Genomic DNA, 15,536 nt, shown 5'->3' on the forward strand with positions numbered 1-15,536 from the left:
ATTTGATCTCACCAAAGTTGTTAGAGAAATGGAAATTATACTTATTCTAATTATGTTAATTCATTTTTCTTGCATCTTTTTTGCTACATCGTTTTATGCTTAAAAGTTTTATTTTATTTTCATGCTTGTACTCTTGCTACTTCTTTTTAAATTAGAAAGTACTTATTGAAAAATGTTCAGACAACATCAAAGGGTAAAGAGTGCAGAGCAGAGTGACTCCTTACTCCTCCATGCTTCTCAAGTTCCTTTCCCCAGAGGCAACTCCAGCACTTTCTAGTGGTTTTGGGGGGAAATTTTTGTGTCCACACATTTCTTTTACCTAACTGGTCTCATTCAATATGTATTGCTCTGCAACATGCTTTGAACTAAACAATATATCATGGACATCTTTCTGTATAATACATGTAATCATTCAATGTATATTTCAAAATATGCTTTTTTAGTAAACAAAATTTTATAGACTTTTTAAATATCAGTACATATTGCTGTGCTGTATCCTTTATATATATATATATATACACACACACACATATACATATATATACACACACACACAGATATATATATAATCTTAGCCATTTCCTATTGGTAATCACTTGGATTTTTCATGTTTTTGCCTGTTAAAGCATAGTTGCAATAATAACCCTTGTACATATATTTTTATGATGCTGTCTCAGAAGGGGAATTGACAAAAGGTTATACTTATTTTTAATTTTGAAAAGTGCTGCCAAATTGTCCTCCTAAAAGTTGTACCAGTTTATATTGGTACACAGTACTGGTATACAGTTTATACAGTCTATCATTTTGATTCCCCTCATCTTTGCAAATACCGTTATCAAAAGTTTTCATTTTTGTCAATCTGAGAGGAAGAAAATTTTTATTTTAATTTTTTATTGTAACTTTTTATGTGTTTATTGGGCATTTTTGTTTCTTTTTACTGTTAACTCTATTCATGTCCTTTGCTTATTTTCCTGTTTGGTTTCTCATCTTTGTCTCTACCAATTCCTAAGAGCAATTTGTGTATTAGAGAATTAGCCCACTTCCTGGTTCCTTATCTATTTTCCATTTGATTTAAAATTTTTATTTATGATTTTTTTTGCTTTATAGAAATCTTTATAAAATGTTTATAAAATCTTTATTAAATATTTAAAAAACCTTTACAAAATGTTACCCTGGGCTAAGCATACTGGTTCATGCCTGTAATCCCAGTACTTTGGAAGGCCAAGACAGGAAGATTACTTGAGGCCCTACTACAAAAAAAAAATCAGTTGGGCATGGTGGCATGTGCTTATAGTCCCAGCCGCCAGGGAGGCTGAATTGGGAGGACAGCTTGAGCCGAGATTACACCACTGCATTCTAGTCTGGGCAACAGAGCAAGACTCTCCCTCAAAATTTAAAAAAAGTCACTCTGGTCTTTTCTTTTGTTTTTTTAACAGACTGTTTTTTAGAGCCATATTAGGTTCCCAGCAAAATTGAATGGAAGGTACAGAGATTTCCCCTTACGTCCTCTACCCCTCCTAGAAGTACACCCTTCCCACCCCTATCAACATCCTATACCAGAGTGTCAAATTTTTACAATCAATGAATCTACATTAACGTATCATAATCACCCAAGGTCCAGTTTATGTTACGGTTCACTCGACATTAGCAATATGTGAAATACACCTAAAGCTGTGGTGAGTGGGAAATTTACAGTACTTACATTTATAATGTAAACATTTAAAAACTTTTAATTGTTTAAACGCTTACAATAGAAAAGAGGAAAAGTTTGAAATCAATAATCTAAGTTCTTTCCTCAGGAAACTCAGAAAAGCGAAATAAATGCACAAGGAATAGAAGAAAGGAAATCATAAAGAACAGAAATTAATGAAATTGAAAACAGGAAAACAACAGAGAAAAAGAAATGATACAAAAAGCCATTTCTTTGAAAAAAAAGATAAATAAGTAAAAATAATAAAAAATAATTTAAAAAACAATAAAAGTTGATAAAACTCTAACAAGACTGGCAAAGATAAAGAGAGAAGACACAAATCACCAGTATCAGGATGAGACAAGAGATAGCCACTACAATTCCTTCAGCTCTAAAAGGATAGTAAAGGATTAATACCAACAACTTTATACTTATGGGCCAGGCATGCCCATAATCCCAGCACTCTGGGAGGTCAAGGCAGGTGGGTCACTTGAGGCCAGGAGTTCAAGACCAGCCTGGCCAACATGGTGAAACCGTATGTCTACAAAAAATACAAAATACAAAAATTAGCCAGGCGTGGTGGTGCGCACCTGTAGTCCCAGCTACTCAAGAGGCTGAGGCACGAGAATCATTTGAACCTGGGAGACAGAGCTTGCAGTGGGCCCAGATCATGCCACTGCACTCCAGCCTGGGCTACAGAGTGAGACTCTGTCTCAAACAAAAACAAAAACAAAAACAAAAACAACAAAACAAATAGATAATCAAAATACATAGGTAGAGTGAGACTCTATTAAAAAAAAAAAAAACCCCAAAAACTTTATAACTTTGACAAATCAAAAGAAATAATTTCCCAGAAAATATAAACTACCCAAACTCAATGGTTCTACAATCATTTTAAAAATTGAATTTGAAGCATAAGTCCCCTGAAAAAGAAATTTCTAGGCCCAGATGGTTTTACTAGAGAATTCTACCAAACATTTAAAGAAGAACTAGCTTGGGCAACCTAGAGAGACCCCATCTCTACAAAAAAAAAAAAAAAAAAAAAAATAGCCAGGTACAGTGGCACCCACCTGTAGTCCCAGATACTCGGGAGGCTGAGGTAGGAGGATTGCTTGAACCTGGGAGATTGAGGCTACAGTGAGAGTCGTGATTGCACCACTGTACTCCAGCCTGGGTGACAGAGTGAGACCCTGTCTCAAAAATCAAAAAATCAAAAAATAAAGAATTAACAGCAATTTTACACAATGTCTTCCAGAAAATGGAACAGGAAGGAACATTTCCCAATTCATTTTATGAGGCAAATATTACCCTGATCCCAAGTTAAAACAAAGTTGGAACGAAAAAAGAAAACTACAGACTAACATTTCTCATGAAACTAGACGCAAAAAATTCTCAACAAAATATTAGCCAGTTGAATCCAGCAATATATAAAAGCATACAGAAATCAATTGAATATCTACATACTAACAATGAACATATGGAAACTTAAATTAAGACAATACCATTTGAAATACTTAAGTATAAATTGAAATACTTAGGCATTAAAATACTGAAGTATAAATTAAAATACTTAGGTATAAATCCAAATTGAAATACTTAGGTATAAATCTAACAAAACATGTACAGAATCTATATGTTGATAATTATAAAATACTGATGAATGAAATTAAAGAGGACCCAAATAGGGACCTGTCATGTTACATGGATTGGAAGACTCAACATAGTAAAGGTGTCATAATATAGATGACCCTGATTATTCTATAGGTTTAATGTAATTCCTGTTAAAATCCCAGAAAGGTTTTCTATAGGGATAGATAAGAGCCTTGTTCTAAAATTGATATGGAAAGGCACAGGCCCTAAAATAGCTAAAACAGTCTTGAAAAGGAAGAACAAAATGGGAGTAATCCCTCGGCCTGATATTAATGCCTGTGTATAGCTACAGTATTCAAGAGAGTGCGGTATTGGTGGAGAGACAGACACTTGGATCGGTGGAACGGAATAGAGAGCCCAGAAATAGACACACACAAACATAACCAACTGATTTTTGACAAAGGTGCAAAAGAAATTCAGTGTAGGAGGATTAACCTTTTCAAAAAATGGTGCTACAGCAATTGGACATTCAGACAACCATGAATCTCAACCTAAGCCTTATATAGAAATCCACTCCAAGTTAATCACAGACTTAAATGTAAACTATAAAACTTTTAGAAAATATAGGAGAAAAATCTTTGAGATTTAGAACTGAGGCCGGGTACTGTGACTCGTGCCTGTAATCCCCACACTTTGGGAGGCTGAGGCAGGCGCATCACAAGGTCAGGAGTTCAAGACCAACCTGGCCAACATGATGAAACCCCGTCTCTACTAAAGATACAAAAAATTATCTGGAAGTGGTGGCACGCGCCTGTAATCACAGCTACTCGGGAGGGTGAGGCAGGAAAATCACTTGAACGCGGAGGTGGAGGTTGCAGTGAGCCGAGATCGTACCATTGCACTCCAGCCTGGGTGACAAGGCGAGACTCCGTTTCAAAAAAAAAAGAAAAAGAACTGGATAAAAGCATGATCCCTAAAAGGAAAAACGATAAATCAGACCTCATCAAAATTAAAAATGTTTGCTCTGCAAAAGAGCCGGTTAAGAGGATGGAAAAATAATCTACAGACTGGGAAAAAAATATTTGTAAACCCCATATCTGGCAAAGGACTAATATCTAGAGCATTTAAAGAACTGTTAAAACTCACCAGTTTAAAACCAAACAGTCCAATTAGAAAATGGGCACATGTTATGAACAGTCATTTTAGCAAATACAGATGGCAAGTAAGCGCACAAAAAGTTGTTCCACATTATTAGCCTTCAGGAAAATGTAATTTAAACATGCAATGAATATCAAAATGGCTAAAATAAAAAAGTAGTGACAACACCAAATGCTGGTGAGAATATGGAGAAATTAAAACACTAATATATTACTGGTAGGAATGCAAAATGGTACAGCTACTCTGGGAAACAGTTTGGTACTTTTTAATAAATCTAAACGTGGCTACTATATGAACAGAAACTGCTCTCCTAGGAATTTATACCAGAGATATGAACATCTAGGCTGGCACGGTGGCACATGTCTGTAATCCCAGCACTTTGGAATGCCAAGGTTGGGTGGATTGTTTGAGTTTAAGACCAGCCTGGGCAACATGGCTACACATCATTTCTAAAAAAAAAAAAAAAATTAAAAAATATTAGTCGGGCATGGTGACGCGTGCCTGTAGTCCCAGCTACTTGGGAGGGTGAAGTGAGAGGATCATTTGAGCCTGGGAAGTTGAGAATGCTGTGAGCCAAGATGGTGCCACTGCACCCCAGCCTGGACGACAGACTGAGACTCCGTCTCAAAAAGAAAAAGAAAATGTATATCATACAAAAACATGTACACAAATGTTCACAGCAGCTTTATTTGTAATAGCCGAAATCTAGAAACAACCCAGAGGTCCTTTTACAGGTTAAACTATGTTACATCTGTATCAAGGGTACTACGCAATGAAAAGGAAGAAACTATTGAAATGAAACAATTTGGATGAATCTTTAGGAATTATGCAAGGCTAAAAAAGCCAGTCCCAAAAGGTTACATACTATATGGTTCCATTTATATAGCATTCTTCAAATGTCACAACTATAAAAATGAAGGAGAGATTAGGAACAGATTAGTTCTGTTGAGGGAGTGTATGTCTATGAAAGGGCGTCAGAAAGGATTCTTGTGATTGTGATAGAAATGTTCTGTATCTTGACTGCTTCAATGTCAATATCCTGAGTATGATATTGTACTACAATTTTGCAAGATGTTACTTTTGGAAGAAACACGGCAAAGGCTACATAGGCTCTATTAATTCTTACATGTGGAACTAAAATGAACTCAAAGTTGCATTTTTAAAAGTGGTAAATCACTTTGGAAAATGGTTTGGCAATTTCTAATGAAGTTAAAAATAGACCTGTCCTATAAGCTAGAAATGCTATACTACTACCGTGTAGCATCCAGGAAAAATGAGTGCATTTGTCCACAAAAAGATTTATACAAGAATGTTCATAGTAGCTTTATTCATAATAGATAAACTTTGGAAATTATCCATATGCGGGAGAATGGATAAACAAATTGTGATACATTCACATATGTTTTTTGTGTAATCTGTCCCTCCTTTCTTATAGGCAGGAAAGGAGGGAGGAACTACACAGCAAAACATGGATGAATCTCATGTACATTATGTTGAGCAATAGGAACCAGACACAAAAGTATACATAGTGTATGATTACATTCATATGAAATTCAAGAACAGGCAAAATTCAGTAATGGTGATAGGGATAGAATAGCGGTCATGATGCAGGGTGGTGGGATGGTATCAGCTGGAAAGGAGCTTGAGGAAACTTTCTGGGTGAAGGAAATGTGGTTACTATATAACTGTATACTCATATGATAAAAGTTATCGAGCTCTACATTTAAGGTCTGTGCATTTTACTGTATGTTAATTACAATGGAGAAAAATCCCTAGTTCACAGAAAAAAAGAAACATACCAACTAAACCTACTCTATAGACTTCATTTGGATCCTTTTTCAAACAAGCTGTAGAAAAACCTGTTTATGACATTTAGAAGTTGGAAATATGAACAGTTTATGGTAATTGATGACATTAGGAGCTGTGAAGTTTATCAGTTTGATGCAGCTATTATCAATTAGAGATTGCTATCATCTGAACACTTGTTTTCCTCCCAAATTCTTAGTTGAAATCCTAACCTCCAAAGTGATGGTATTAGGAGGCGGGATCTTTGGGAGGTGACTAGGTCATAAGGGCATAGCCCTCATGAATATGAGTGCCCTTATAAAAGAGGCCAAGAGAACTCCTTGGTCACCTTCTTCTATGAGAGGTTATAGTGAAAAAATGACTGTTTAGGAGGTAGGTCCTCGCCAGACATCAGTATGATATTGTACCTTGATCTTGGACTTGCTAACTTTCAAAACTGTAAGAAATTTTTGTTGTTTATAAGCCACTCAGTTGATGGTATTTTGTTACAGCACCCGGAATGGACTAAGGCAGAGATACATAATGAAACAAGGGATTATTCTAGGATTTGCCTCAAAGTGAAACAGGTTGTCACAGATCACAAATGAGGCATGGTAGGGATATAAATGAAACAAGATTAGCCATCATTTAATTATTGTTTGACCTGCATGATTGGATTGACTATCTTTTGTGTCTAGTTTTTACTTGATGATAAAAAGTTAAAAGTTTTAAACATGAATAAAAGATACATACAACTGGCTTTATGATTACCAATGAGACAAGATAATTGGCCTCTGAGATAGTATGCTGTAAGGATGCTGAAGGGTGGTAGGTAAAGGTAGTGCCCTAAACAAAATCCTTGCTATCTACACAAAGTGTCTTCAGCAAGGTGTGGGGATTCCCAAGGGCAGAAAACCTCCCTACGCCCAGTAGACAGCCACGTGATAGATGTATGTTTGAGTTAATTAAATCAGAATGTGTTTATGATTATGGTAGCACATTTAGATACTTTGTCGCTCCATAAATTGTCCATCCAGTGATATTAATTTTTTTCTTCAATTCTCATGTTCTCGTGTTTTCTGTCAGGACCTGATGACATTTTCTGATGATGATCCAAAGCTGCCTTTACTAGCAACACCTCCTTCCATTGTCTCTCCAATCACATGCTTGTCAGAAGCTGCAGAAGTTTGTAATCTTTTGGGTGCAGGTAAATTGGTTAAGGAATAGGAAGTTTATTTATCAGATTTTATTTTGTGAAATACAGCAACCGTTGGCTTCTATTTAACTTTGTTAATGAGGGATAGAACTAGCATGGATAAATTCAAACCACAACATGGTCCTATAATCTTGTTTTACCATTTGTTTCAGTGTTTTCTCACTTTCTGTTTTACTTTTTCCTTTTTCATTGTTTCAAAAATTGACTACACGCCTTAAATCGAAAATTAATTTTAGTTCCTATTTTTCATAAAGAATTTAAATTATGACCTCTTTCAAAGGCAGACATTAAGTGAAGATGTGAAAAGGCAAGATGCACAGTAGCCACAAATTGGTTAATCATCTCTTGAACAATTAACATTAGAGAAAGGCACAGTATAAAATTATACAAAACTGGCCTCCAATAAATTACACGATTGAGTTCCTACTGGGCTCTGCGACTACTCTGGATCCTTGAGGATCTGACTGACTCACTGTTGAGTCACTGCATCCTGTCTCTATTCTCCATGAACTCTCAATTTTCAATGCATTCGTCCTCTTGATTTTCTCAGAAAGTAGAATGGAAGATCTTCTGCCAATATGAGAATGAAATGTTCTCATTAGTATCTTTCATCACCTTATAAATCTTTGCTTTTATATTCATACAGGTATCTTTTCCCTTACCACAGAGGTAGCTTTTTTGTTTTGAGTTATATGTTCTCACTCTTGTTGGACCATGTATCTCACATTTTCTCCTTATATAGATCTATAATATCCAGTGTATAAGTGCTAGAGTTTATTAGTATAGGTTTATTTTCTTTTTCAAGTTCATGTTTATAGAGTTTTCTTACAAAGCAAGTTGTGAGAATGATGAGGATATTTTAATAAACACAAAAACAAGAAATTGGGGGTTATAGTGATGTTTGTATAAGGATGGCATTAGTCACATAGATAATTAGTTATAAGTGGTTATAATTTTTAGACAGCTTGCTTTGTATTCTTAAACAGATTTAGATCCAGAACTTGAAAGAAGAGCATTAAGGAAAATGTTTTTGTATTCTGACACCCCCTAACATTTTTTTCTCCTAAGATTTTAAAAATAGACTTTCTTTTTTTAGAGCAGTTTTAGGATCACAGCAAATCTGAGCAGAAAATAAAGATTTCCCATGTACCCTGTATTCCACACCAGAGTGGTACATTTGTTACAATCAATTAACTTCCATTGCCATATAATCATCCGAAGTCCACGGTTTACACTGGGGTTCACTTTTGGTGTTATACATTTTGTGGGTTTGGACAAATGTGTAATGATGTGTATCCACCATTATAGTATCAGACATAGTAGTTTCACTACCCTAAAAATCCTCTGTGCTGTCTATTCGTCCCTCCCTCCCACTAACCCCTAACAACCAGTGATCTTTTTACTGTCTCCATAGTTTTTCCTTTTTCAGAACGTCATATAGTTGGAATCAGATGGTATGTATGATTTTTAGATTTTTTTTTTACTTGGTAATTAACACTCTGGGTTCCTCCATGTCTTTTCATGGCTTGATAGCTCTTTTCTTTTCTTTGTTTTTTTTTTTTTAACAGAGTCTCACTCTGTCGCTCAGGCTGGAGTACAGTGGTGCGATCTCGGCTCACTGCAACCTCCACCTCCCAGGTTCAAGCGATTCTCCTGCCTCCCTGCCTCAGCCTCTCGAGTAGCTGGGACCACAGGCGCGTGCCACCATGCCTGGTTAATTTTTGTATTTTTAGTAGAGTCGGGGTTTCACTGTGTTAGCCAAGATGGTCTCAATCTCCTGACCTTGTGATCCACCTGCCTCAGCCTCCCAAAGTGTGGGGATTACAGGCGTGAGCCACTGCACTGAGCTGATAGCGCTTTTCTTTTTAGTGCTGAATAGAATGTACCACAGTTTATCCATTCACCTATTGAAGGATATCTTGGTTGCAGTTTTGGCAGTTATGAATAAAGCTGCTTTAAACATCTGTGGCAGGTTTTTGTATGGACAGAAGTTTTCCCTCCTAACATTTTAATACAAGTGAAATTGAGTATAAATGAGCATAAGAAGCAATCCTAAAGAGGAAAAAGTCAAAAACATGTAGCCAGAGCGGGGATCCCACCATTTTACTTGACTGGGATCCATCTTAATCAGAGGGGCTTTTTCTATTTTTAAGTCGTTCATTTCTACAATCTTTCCTTTACAGTAGTCTCAGAGGTATCTTGCTAAAATGCAGATCTTAGCATTTCACTTCCCAGCTTAAAAGCTTTCAACAGTTCTCCACTGGCAATAGGATAAGTCTAATTTTTAAAATAGTACCATACAAGTACTTTTCATAGTCTGGTCCCAGCCAGACTATGGGCTTCATCACCTAAAACTGCCAGTACTCACAGTGCCCTGTGACATTCCATTACTTGTCTTCTCTTTAGAATGTCTTTGTTCCAGTTACTTTGACTGTGTAACACATTGCACTGAAACTTCGTGGCATAATCATTTATTCTGGTCAAGGATTCTCGGATCAGGAATTAGGATAGAGCACAGTGGGGATGGCTTGTCTCTGTTCCATGATGCATATCTAGCCTTAGCCAGGGAGCACAAATGCTGGGGCAGGAATCATCTGAAGGCTTGCTCACTCACGTGTCCAGCAGTTGGTGCTGGTTGTCAGCTGGAGGCCTCAGTTCCTCCCCACATGAGCCTCTTCATGTGGTTTTTCCGTGTAGGCTAGTTTGGGCTTCCTGACAGCATCGTGGCTGTGTTTCAAGGATGAGTATTTTATGAAAGAAAGGACCAGACAGAAGTTGAATAATCTCAGAAGTCATGCTGTAATACTTCCACCTCATTCTGTTCATCAAGGCAATCACAAAGCCCTGTCCAAGTTTAAGGGGGTGGGGACATAGACCCTCCCCAACCTCTCCATGGAGGACTGTCAATGTCATATCGAAAGAAAAGCATATTGGATGAGACATATGTTGGTATAGTCATCTTTGGAAAATATAATCTGCCACAATCTTCCATCAAATTATAAATCCTTGACAAAATCCTATTTGAATAGCCAGGCCCAGTGAAAATGTCACAACTGCTACAAAATCTTCCTGCTTGCTAAACTGGTTTCTCCTTTCACTATGTTCCCAGAGGACTTTGCCCATTCCCCTGTTATACAGTCTATAATTTTGTATATTAATTATTTTATAAATATTTATTTTAAAATTATATAAGTAAATATACTTTTAATTTTTAAAAATTCAAATATAAAGTCAAAACCTCTCTTGACTGTCCCTTACCCCAACACAGTCCCCTCCCCAGAGTGAACTATTACCAGTTTGGTGATTATCTCCGATACCTTTGTCTGTGTATTACATACATACATGTACCTTTAGAAATATATATAATTGACTTTGTTTTAAAACATTATTCTGCATTTTTCTGAAGCCTTTTTTTAACTTAAGAATATCACTTGGCTGTCCTTCAGTGTATGTCAATATGTAGAGATTTGCCATATTTTTAAAAACTCCTGCAATCCTGGCTATCATAGCTTATTCCCTTGCTGATGACATTTTGATGTTTTTCACTGTTACAAATAATGCTTCAGTGAATAAGCTTGTGCACATATGTGAATGTTTCTTTAGGGTGTGCTCCTAGAAATGGATTCTCTGGGTCATAATTTGTGCCCATTTTCATCGTAATTCATACAGCCAAACAGCCCTTCAGAATATCAGTATCAATTCACACCCTGGTTTGCAGCCTGTTCACCACACCCTCACCAACACGTGATGTTTTCAAGCCTTATGTTTTTATCACTTGGGTAAAAAGTTGCATTACATAGTAGGTATAATTTGCATATATCCACATATTGAGTAGATATTTCTATTTCCTCTTCTATGGATTACCTGTTTTTTAACCTATTTTTTCTTTTGGATTTTTTTTCATTTAAATTGATTTTATAGCTATATATATATATATATATATATATACACACACACACATATCTGATTCTTTCTCTGCTATTTATGTTGCAAATATCTTTCAACCTGTGAATTGTCTTTCAACTTTCTTAATGGTGTCTTTGTAGAAGTTTTATGTTTTATTTAGTCATATTTATTCCTCTTCTTCTTCATAGCTTTTGGTTTTTGTGTTTTTAAGGTGGCTTTTCTTATACCAAGTTTATAGAACATATTCACCCATATTTTATTTTAATTTTTCTGTAATCCATGTGCATTTAAAGTATTTGCGAATGGTTTTAGATAAGGGCAATGGGCAGCCAGTTGTCTCAACATTTATTGACTAGTCTATTTTTCTCTACTGTTTTGAAATGACTCTTTAACCTGCACTAAATAGTATCTGTTTAACAAGTCAATTCTATTCCATTGGTTCACTTTTCTTGTTCTGGTCTGTTTAATTTTTTTGCAACAACTATAACAGCGTACCATAGTGTTAATGTATACTCTTTTATTTAACCAGTGGTCATTTAGGTTATTTCTGTATTTTTACTTTTATAAACAATGATGAAATGGCATTATTTTCCCCTCCCAAATAAAATAGGCTTGCTTTATATTTTTCCGTGATTTGACACAGATTCTAAAATACATTATTCTGAATTTCTCTTGGTAAATTCTGTCCAGTTCACTAACTTATCCTGTCAACAGATGGTTCTAATTTCCATGTTATGATTTTGGCAACTTCAGCTCAAGACAAAAATAAAGTAGGAAAGTTATTGTGGTACAGAATCCTCAGTTCTTCTCCTTTTCTCCCTTGCCTTTGCCCTCCATAGGCATGCGGTGATCTGCTGTTCACACTCTGGCCTGCAGCAGAGAGGAGGTCTTACTCCCTCACACCCCCACCAGCACTAGGGACTTGCCTTGCTGACTTACCCCTTTCCTTACCTCCAGAGGAACCTCTCTTTACTCATTATTCCTTGCTTTTCTTTATAGTTTTACTACATGTTTATACTCTAAGCAACATATATTTCGTTTCACAGGCTCTTAAACTTTACATAAGTAGAGTCATTATGAATTTATTTTTCTGTGACTTTTATCATTCAATATCATTTCTTGATTCACCTATTTTCACCGCTGTATAGTATTTCATTGTATGTTTATATTATAATGCATTTGTTTATTCTACTGTGGAATACTATCCTCATTATGTGTCAAGTTCTTGTATTGTAAATAATGCTGTTTCTACGTTTGTATATTTGTACACGATTCCTGGTTCTCATGGACAGGAGTTTCTCTAGGGCATATATTTGGAAGCAAAATTGCCATACAATTCAATATGAACGTCTTCAAATTTGCTAGGTAATGCCAGATTGTTTTCCAAAGTTCTAGTTGCAGTTGCTGTGTGTCCTCACTAATTTTTCCCCTAGAAAAATCCAGTCTAATGGGTGGGTATCATTTGTTCTAAAATATTTATCATTGTTTTTGTTTTTTTTGTTTGTTTTTGAGACAGTTTCACTCTTGTCGCGCAGGCTGGAGTGCAATGGCACGATCTCGGCTCACTGCAACCTCCACCTCCCAGATTCAAGCGATTCTCTTGCCTCAGCCTCCTAAGTAGCTGGGATTACAGGCACCCACCACCACACCCTACTAATTTTTGTGTTTTTTGTAGAAACGAGGTTTCACCATGCTGGCCGGGCTGGTCTCAAACTCCTGACCTCAGGTGATCCACCCACCTCAGCTGGGATTACAGGCATGAGCCCCTGCACCCGGTCTTAAAATGTATTTCTTATAATGAAATTTAGCATATTTTCATATGTCAACACATTTCATAGGTATGACTCATCCACGTTTCCTCATCTGACACGTCTGTTCATGTCTGTTGGTCATTCTTCAGTTTGGTTGTTTGTCTTTTTCTTAATGGATTTGTCAGAGTTCTTTATTCTGGAGCCTAAGTATCATATCTCATAAACGTTTTTCCAGTTTGTGACTTGTCTTTACACTTTGTATGGAGTTTTTGAATAACAGAAGTTCTGAATTTTAATGAGGTAGAATTTTTTTTCTTTATGGTTTGTACTTTTTGTATGTATCTTGTGTTATTTTAAGAAATTCTTATCTCAAGACTATAAAGATAATTCTATATAGACTAACATTTTCTTATAGTTTGCTTCCCACAATTAAATATTTAATGCAGCTGGAATTAATTTTGGTATATGATTGAGGTAGAAGTCCAGTTTTACCTCTAAATGGATAGCCAGCTGTCCCAGAATCATTTATTGAAAAGTCGGTCCCTTCCCAAGTGAACTGCAATGCCATCTGTAACCTAAAGTAGATTTACATATGTGCATGGAACTGTTTATAGCCTCCCTATTCTGCTCCATCAGTGATATGGCCAACCCAGCCCTGATAAATAGTTTTAATCACGTCACTTTTGTAACAATTCTTGATGACTATTCTTTCATCAGGAATGTTTTGGCTTCCCCCCCGCCGCCCACCCCGAGACAAGGTCTCACTCTGTCGCCCATGCTGGAATGCAGTGGCACAACTGCAGTTCACTGCAGCCTCAACTTCCTGGGCTCAGGTGATTCTCCCACCTCAGTCTCCCAAGTAGCTGGGACTACAGGCTCACACCACCACACTTGGTTAAGTTTTTTTTTTTTTTTTTTTTTTTTTTTTTTTTTTTTTTTTTTTTTTTTTTTTGTAGAGATGGGATTTTGCCATGTTGCCTAGGCTGGTCTCAAACTCCTGGACTCAAGGGATCTGCCTGTCTCAGCCTCCCAAAGTGGTGGGATTAGTTTGGGCTATTTTTGACCCTTTGCTTTCACACACGAAAGTTTGTCAAGTTTCTTGAGTAAAACCTGTTGGAGTTTTGATTGGCTCTACATTGAATCTTTAAGTCAATTCAGAGAAGTGACATTTTTATGATATCCAATCATTCTATTCATTTAATTCTTCCTTAATGTGTTTTTTTATAGTTTTTCACACAGGTTCTGTTTATCTTTTGATAGGCTTAGTCCGAGGTACTTTGATAGGCTTAGTCCGAGGTACTTAGTCCGAGGTACTTAGTCCGAGGTACTTTGATAGGCTTAGTCCGAGGTACTTAGTCCGAGGTACTTAGTCCAAGGTACTTTGATAGGCTTAGTCCAAGGTAATGTATTTTCATTGCTACTGTAAAATGTGTCATTTTATAAATTGCATTTTCTGTTTGTTGATGAAAATGAATGGAATTAATTTTTGTATATTGATTTTGTATCCAGCAGATCTGCTTAATTCTTACCAGTTTTCCCAGTTTATCTGTAGATTCTTCTGGGTTTCTTATGTTGAAAGTCATTTAATCTATAAATAGTAATGAACTTATTTCTTAATTTTCAAGCCATACACTTTGTATTTTGTTTTCTTACCATACCATGCTAGGTGAAATGACTTATACAGTGCTGAATGAAAGTGTGATCATGGACTTCCTAGACTTAAAGAGAATGATTTAAACATTTTGTCATCAAGATAGAGGTTTAACTCATGTTTTTGCAGATCTCTGTTCCTTAACAGTTTTGTCTTGACTATATGTTGAGTTTCTCCATTTTTAGCATTTATATTGGTAGTTATAGGTTTTTCTCCTTTAGGCTGTTAATTTCATAAATTAGTTGATTTCCAGATATTAAAATAAACTTGAATTCCTGGAATAAGCTGAATTTGGCCATGATATATTATCTTTGATATATATTACTGGATTTGATTTGCTAATATTTTATTCAGGAGTTTTGCATCTATATGAGTAAATTAGCTAGGGTTGTTTTTTCTAAAATTCTCTTTGTCATATTCTGATTCTAAGGTCATGTTACACTCACAAAAAGAGTTGGAATGTATTTGCTCGTTTTTATACTCTGGACTAGTTTGTGTAGGGTTGTTCGTAAGGTGCTGTGAAAATAAATAAGGTGTTGTGTAAGTGCACGGGCAGTGGTGCTTGCAGAGGGCTTCTGGACGGGAAGGCAAAGCTACACCCACAATGTGTCTCTCCCTGTGAAGACAAAGCACTGGGCCAGGCGCGGTATCTCACACCTGTAATCCCAGCACTTTGGGAGGCCGAGATGGGCGGATCATGAAGTCAGGAGATCGAGACCATCCTGGCTAACACGGTGAAACCCCGTCTCTACTAAAAAAATACAAAAAAACTAGCCGGGCAAGGTGGCA

The 15,536-nt window shown here is 36.3% G+C and overlaps 1 protein-coding gene across 3 annotated transcripts in view; it reads left to right on the forward strand.

The window, feature by feature from the left end:
* ENTHD1 (ENTH domain containing 1) overlaps positions 1–15,536 on the forward strand; it is a 149,375-nt gene that overhangs the window by 61,296 nt on the left and 72,543 nt on the right. For all 3 annotated transcript variants that reach the window (XM_050805856.1, XM_050805857.1, XM_050805858.1), the window contains one exon: positions 7,310–7,430. In XM_050805856.1, the coding sequence (XP_050661813.1) occupies positions 7,310–7,430 (121 nt within the window). The remainder of the gene's footprint in view (positions 1–7,309; positions 7,431–15,536) is intronic.

This window comes from Macaca thibetana, chromosome 10 (assembly GCF_024542745.1).
Source record: "Macaca thibetana thibetana isolate TM-01 chromosome 10, ASM2454274v1, whole genome shotgun sequence".
Classification (NCBI taxonomy): Eukaryota; Metazoa; Chordata; class Mammalia; order Primates; family Cercopithecidae; genus Macaca; species Macaca thibetana.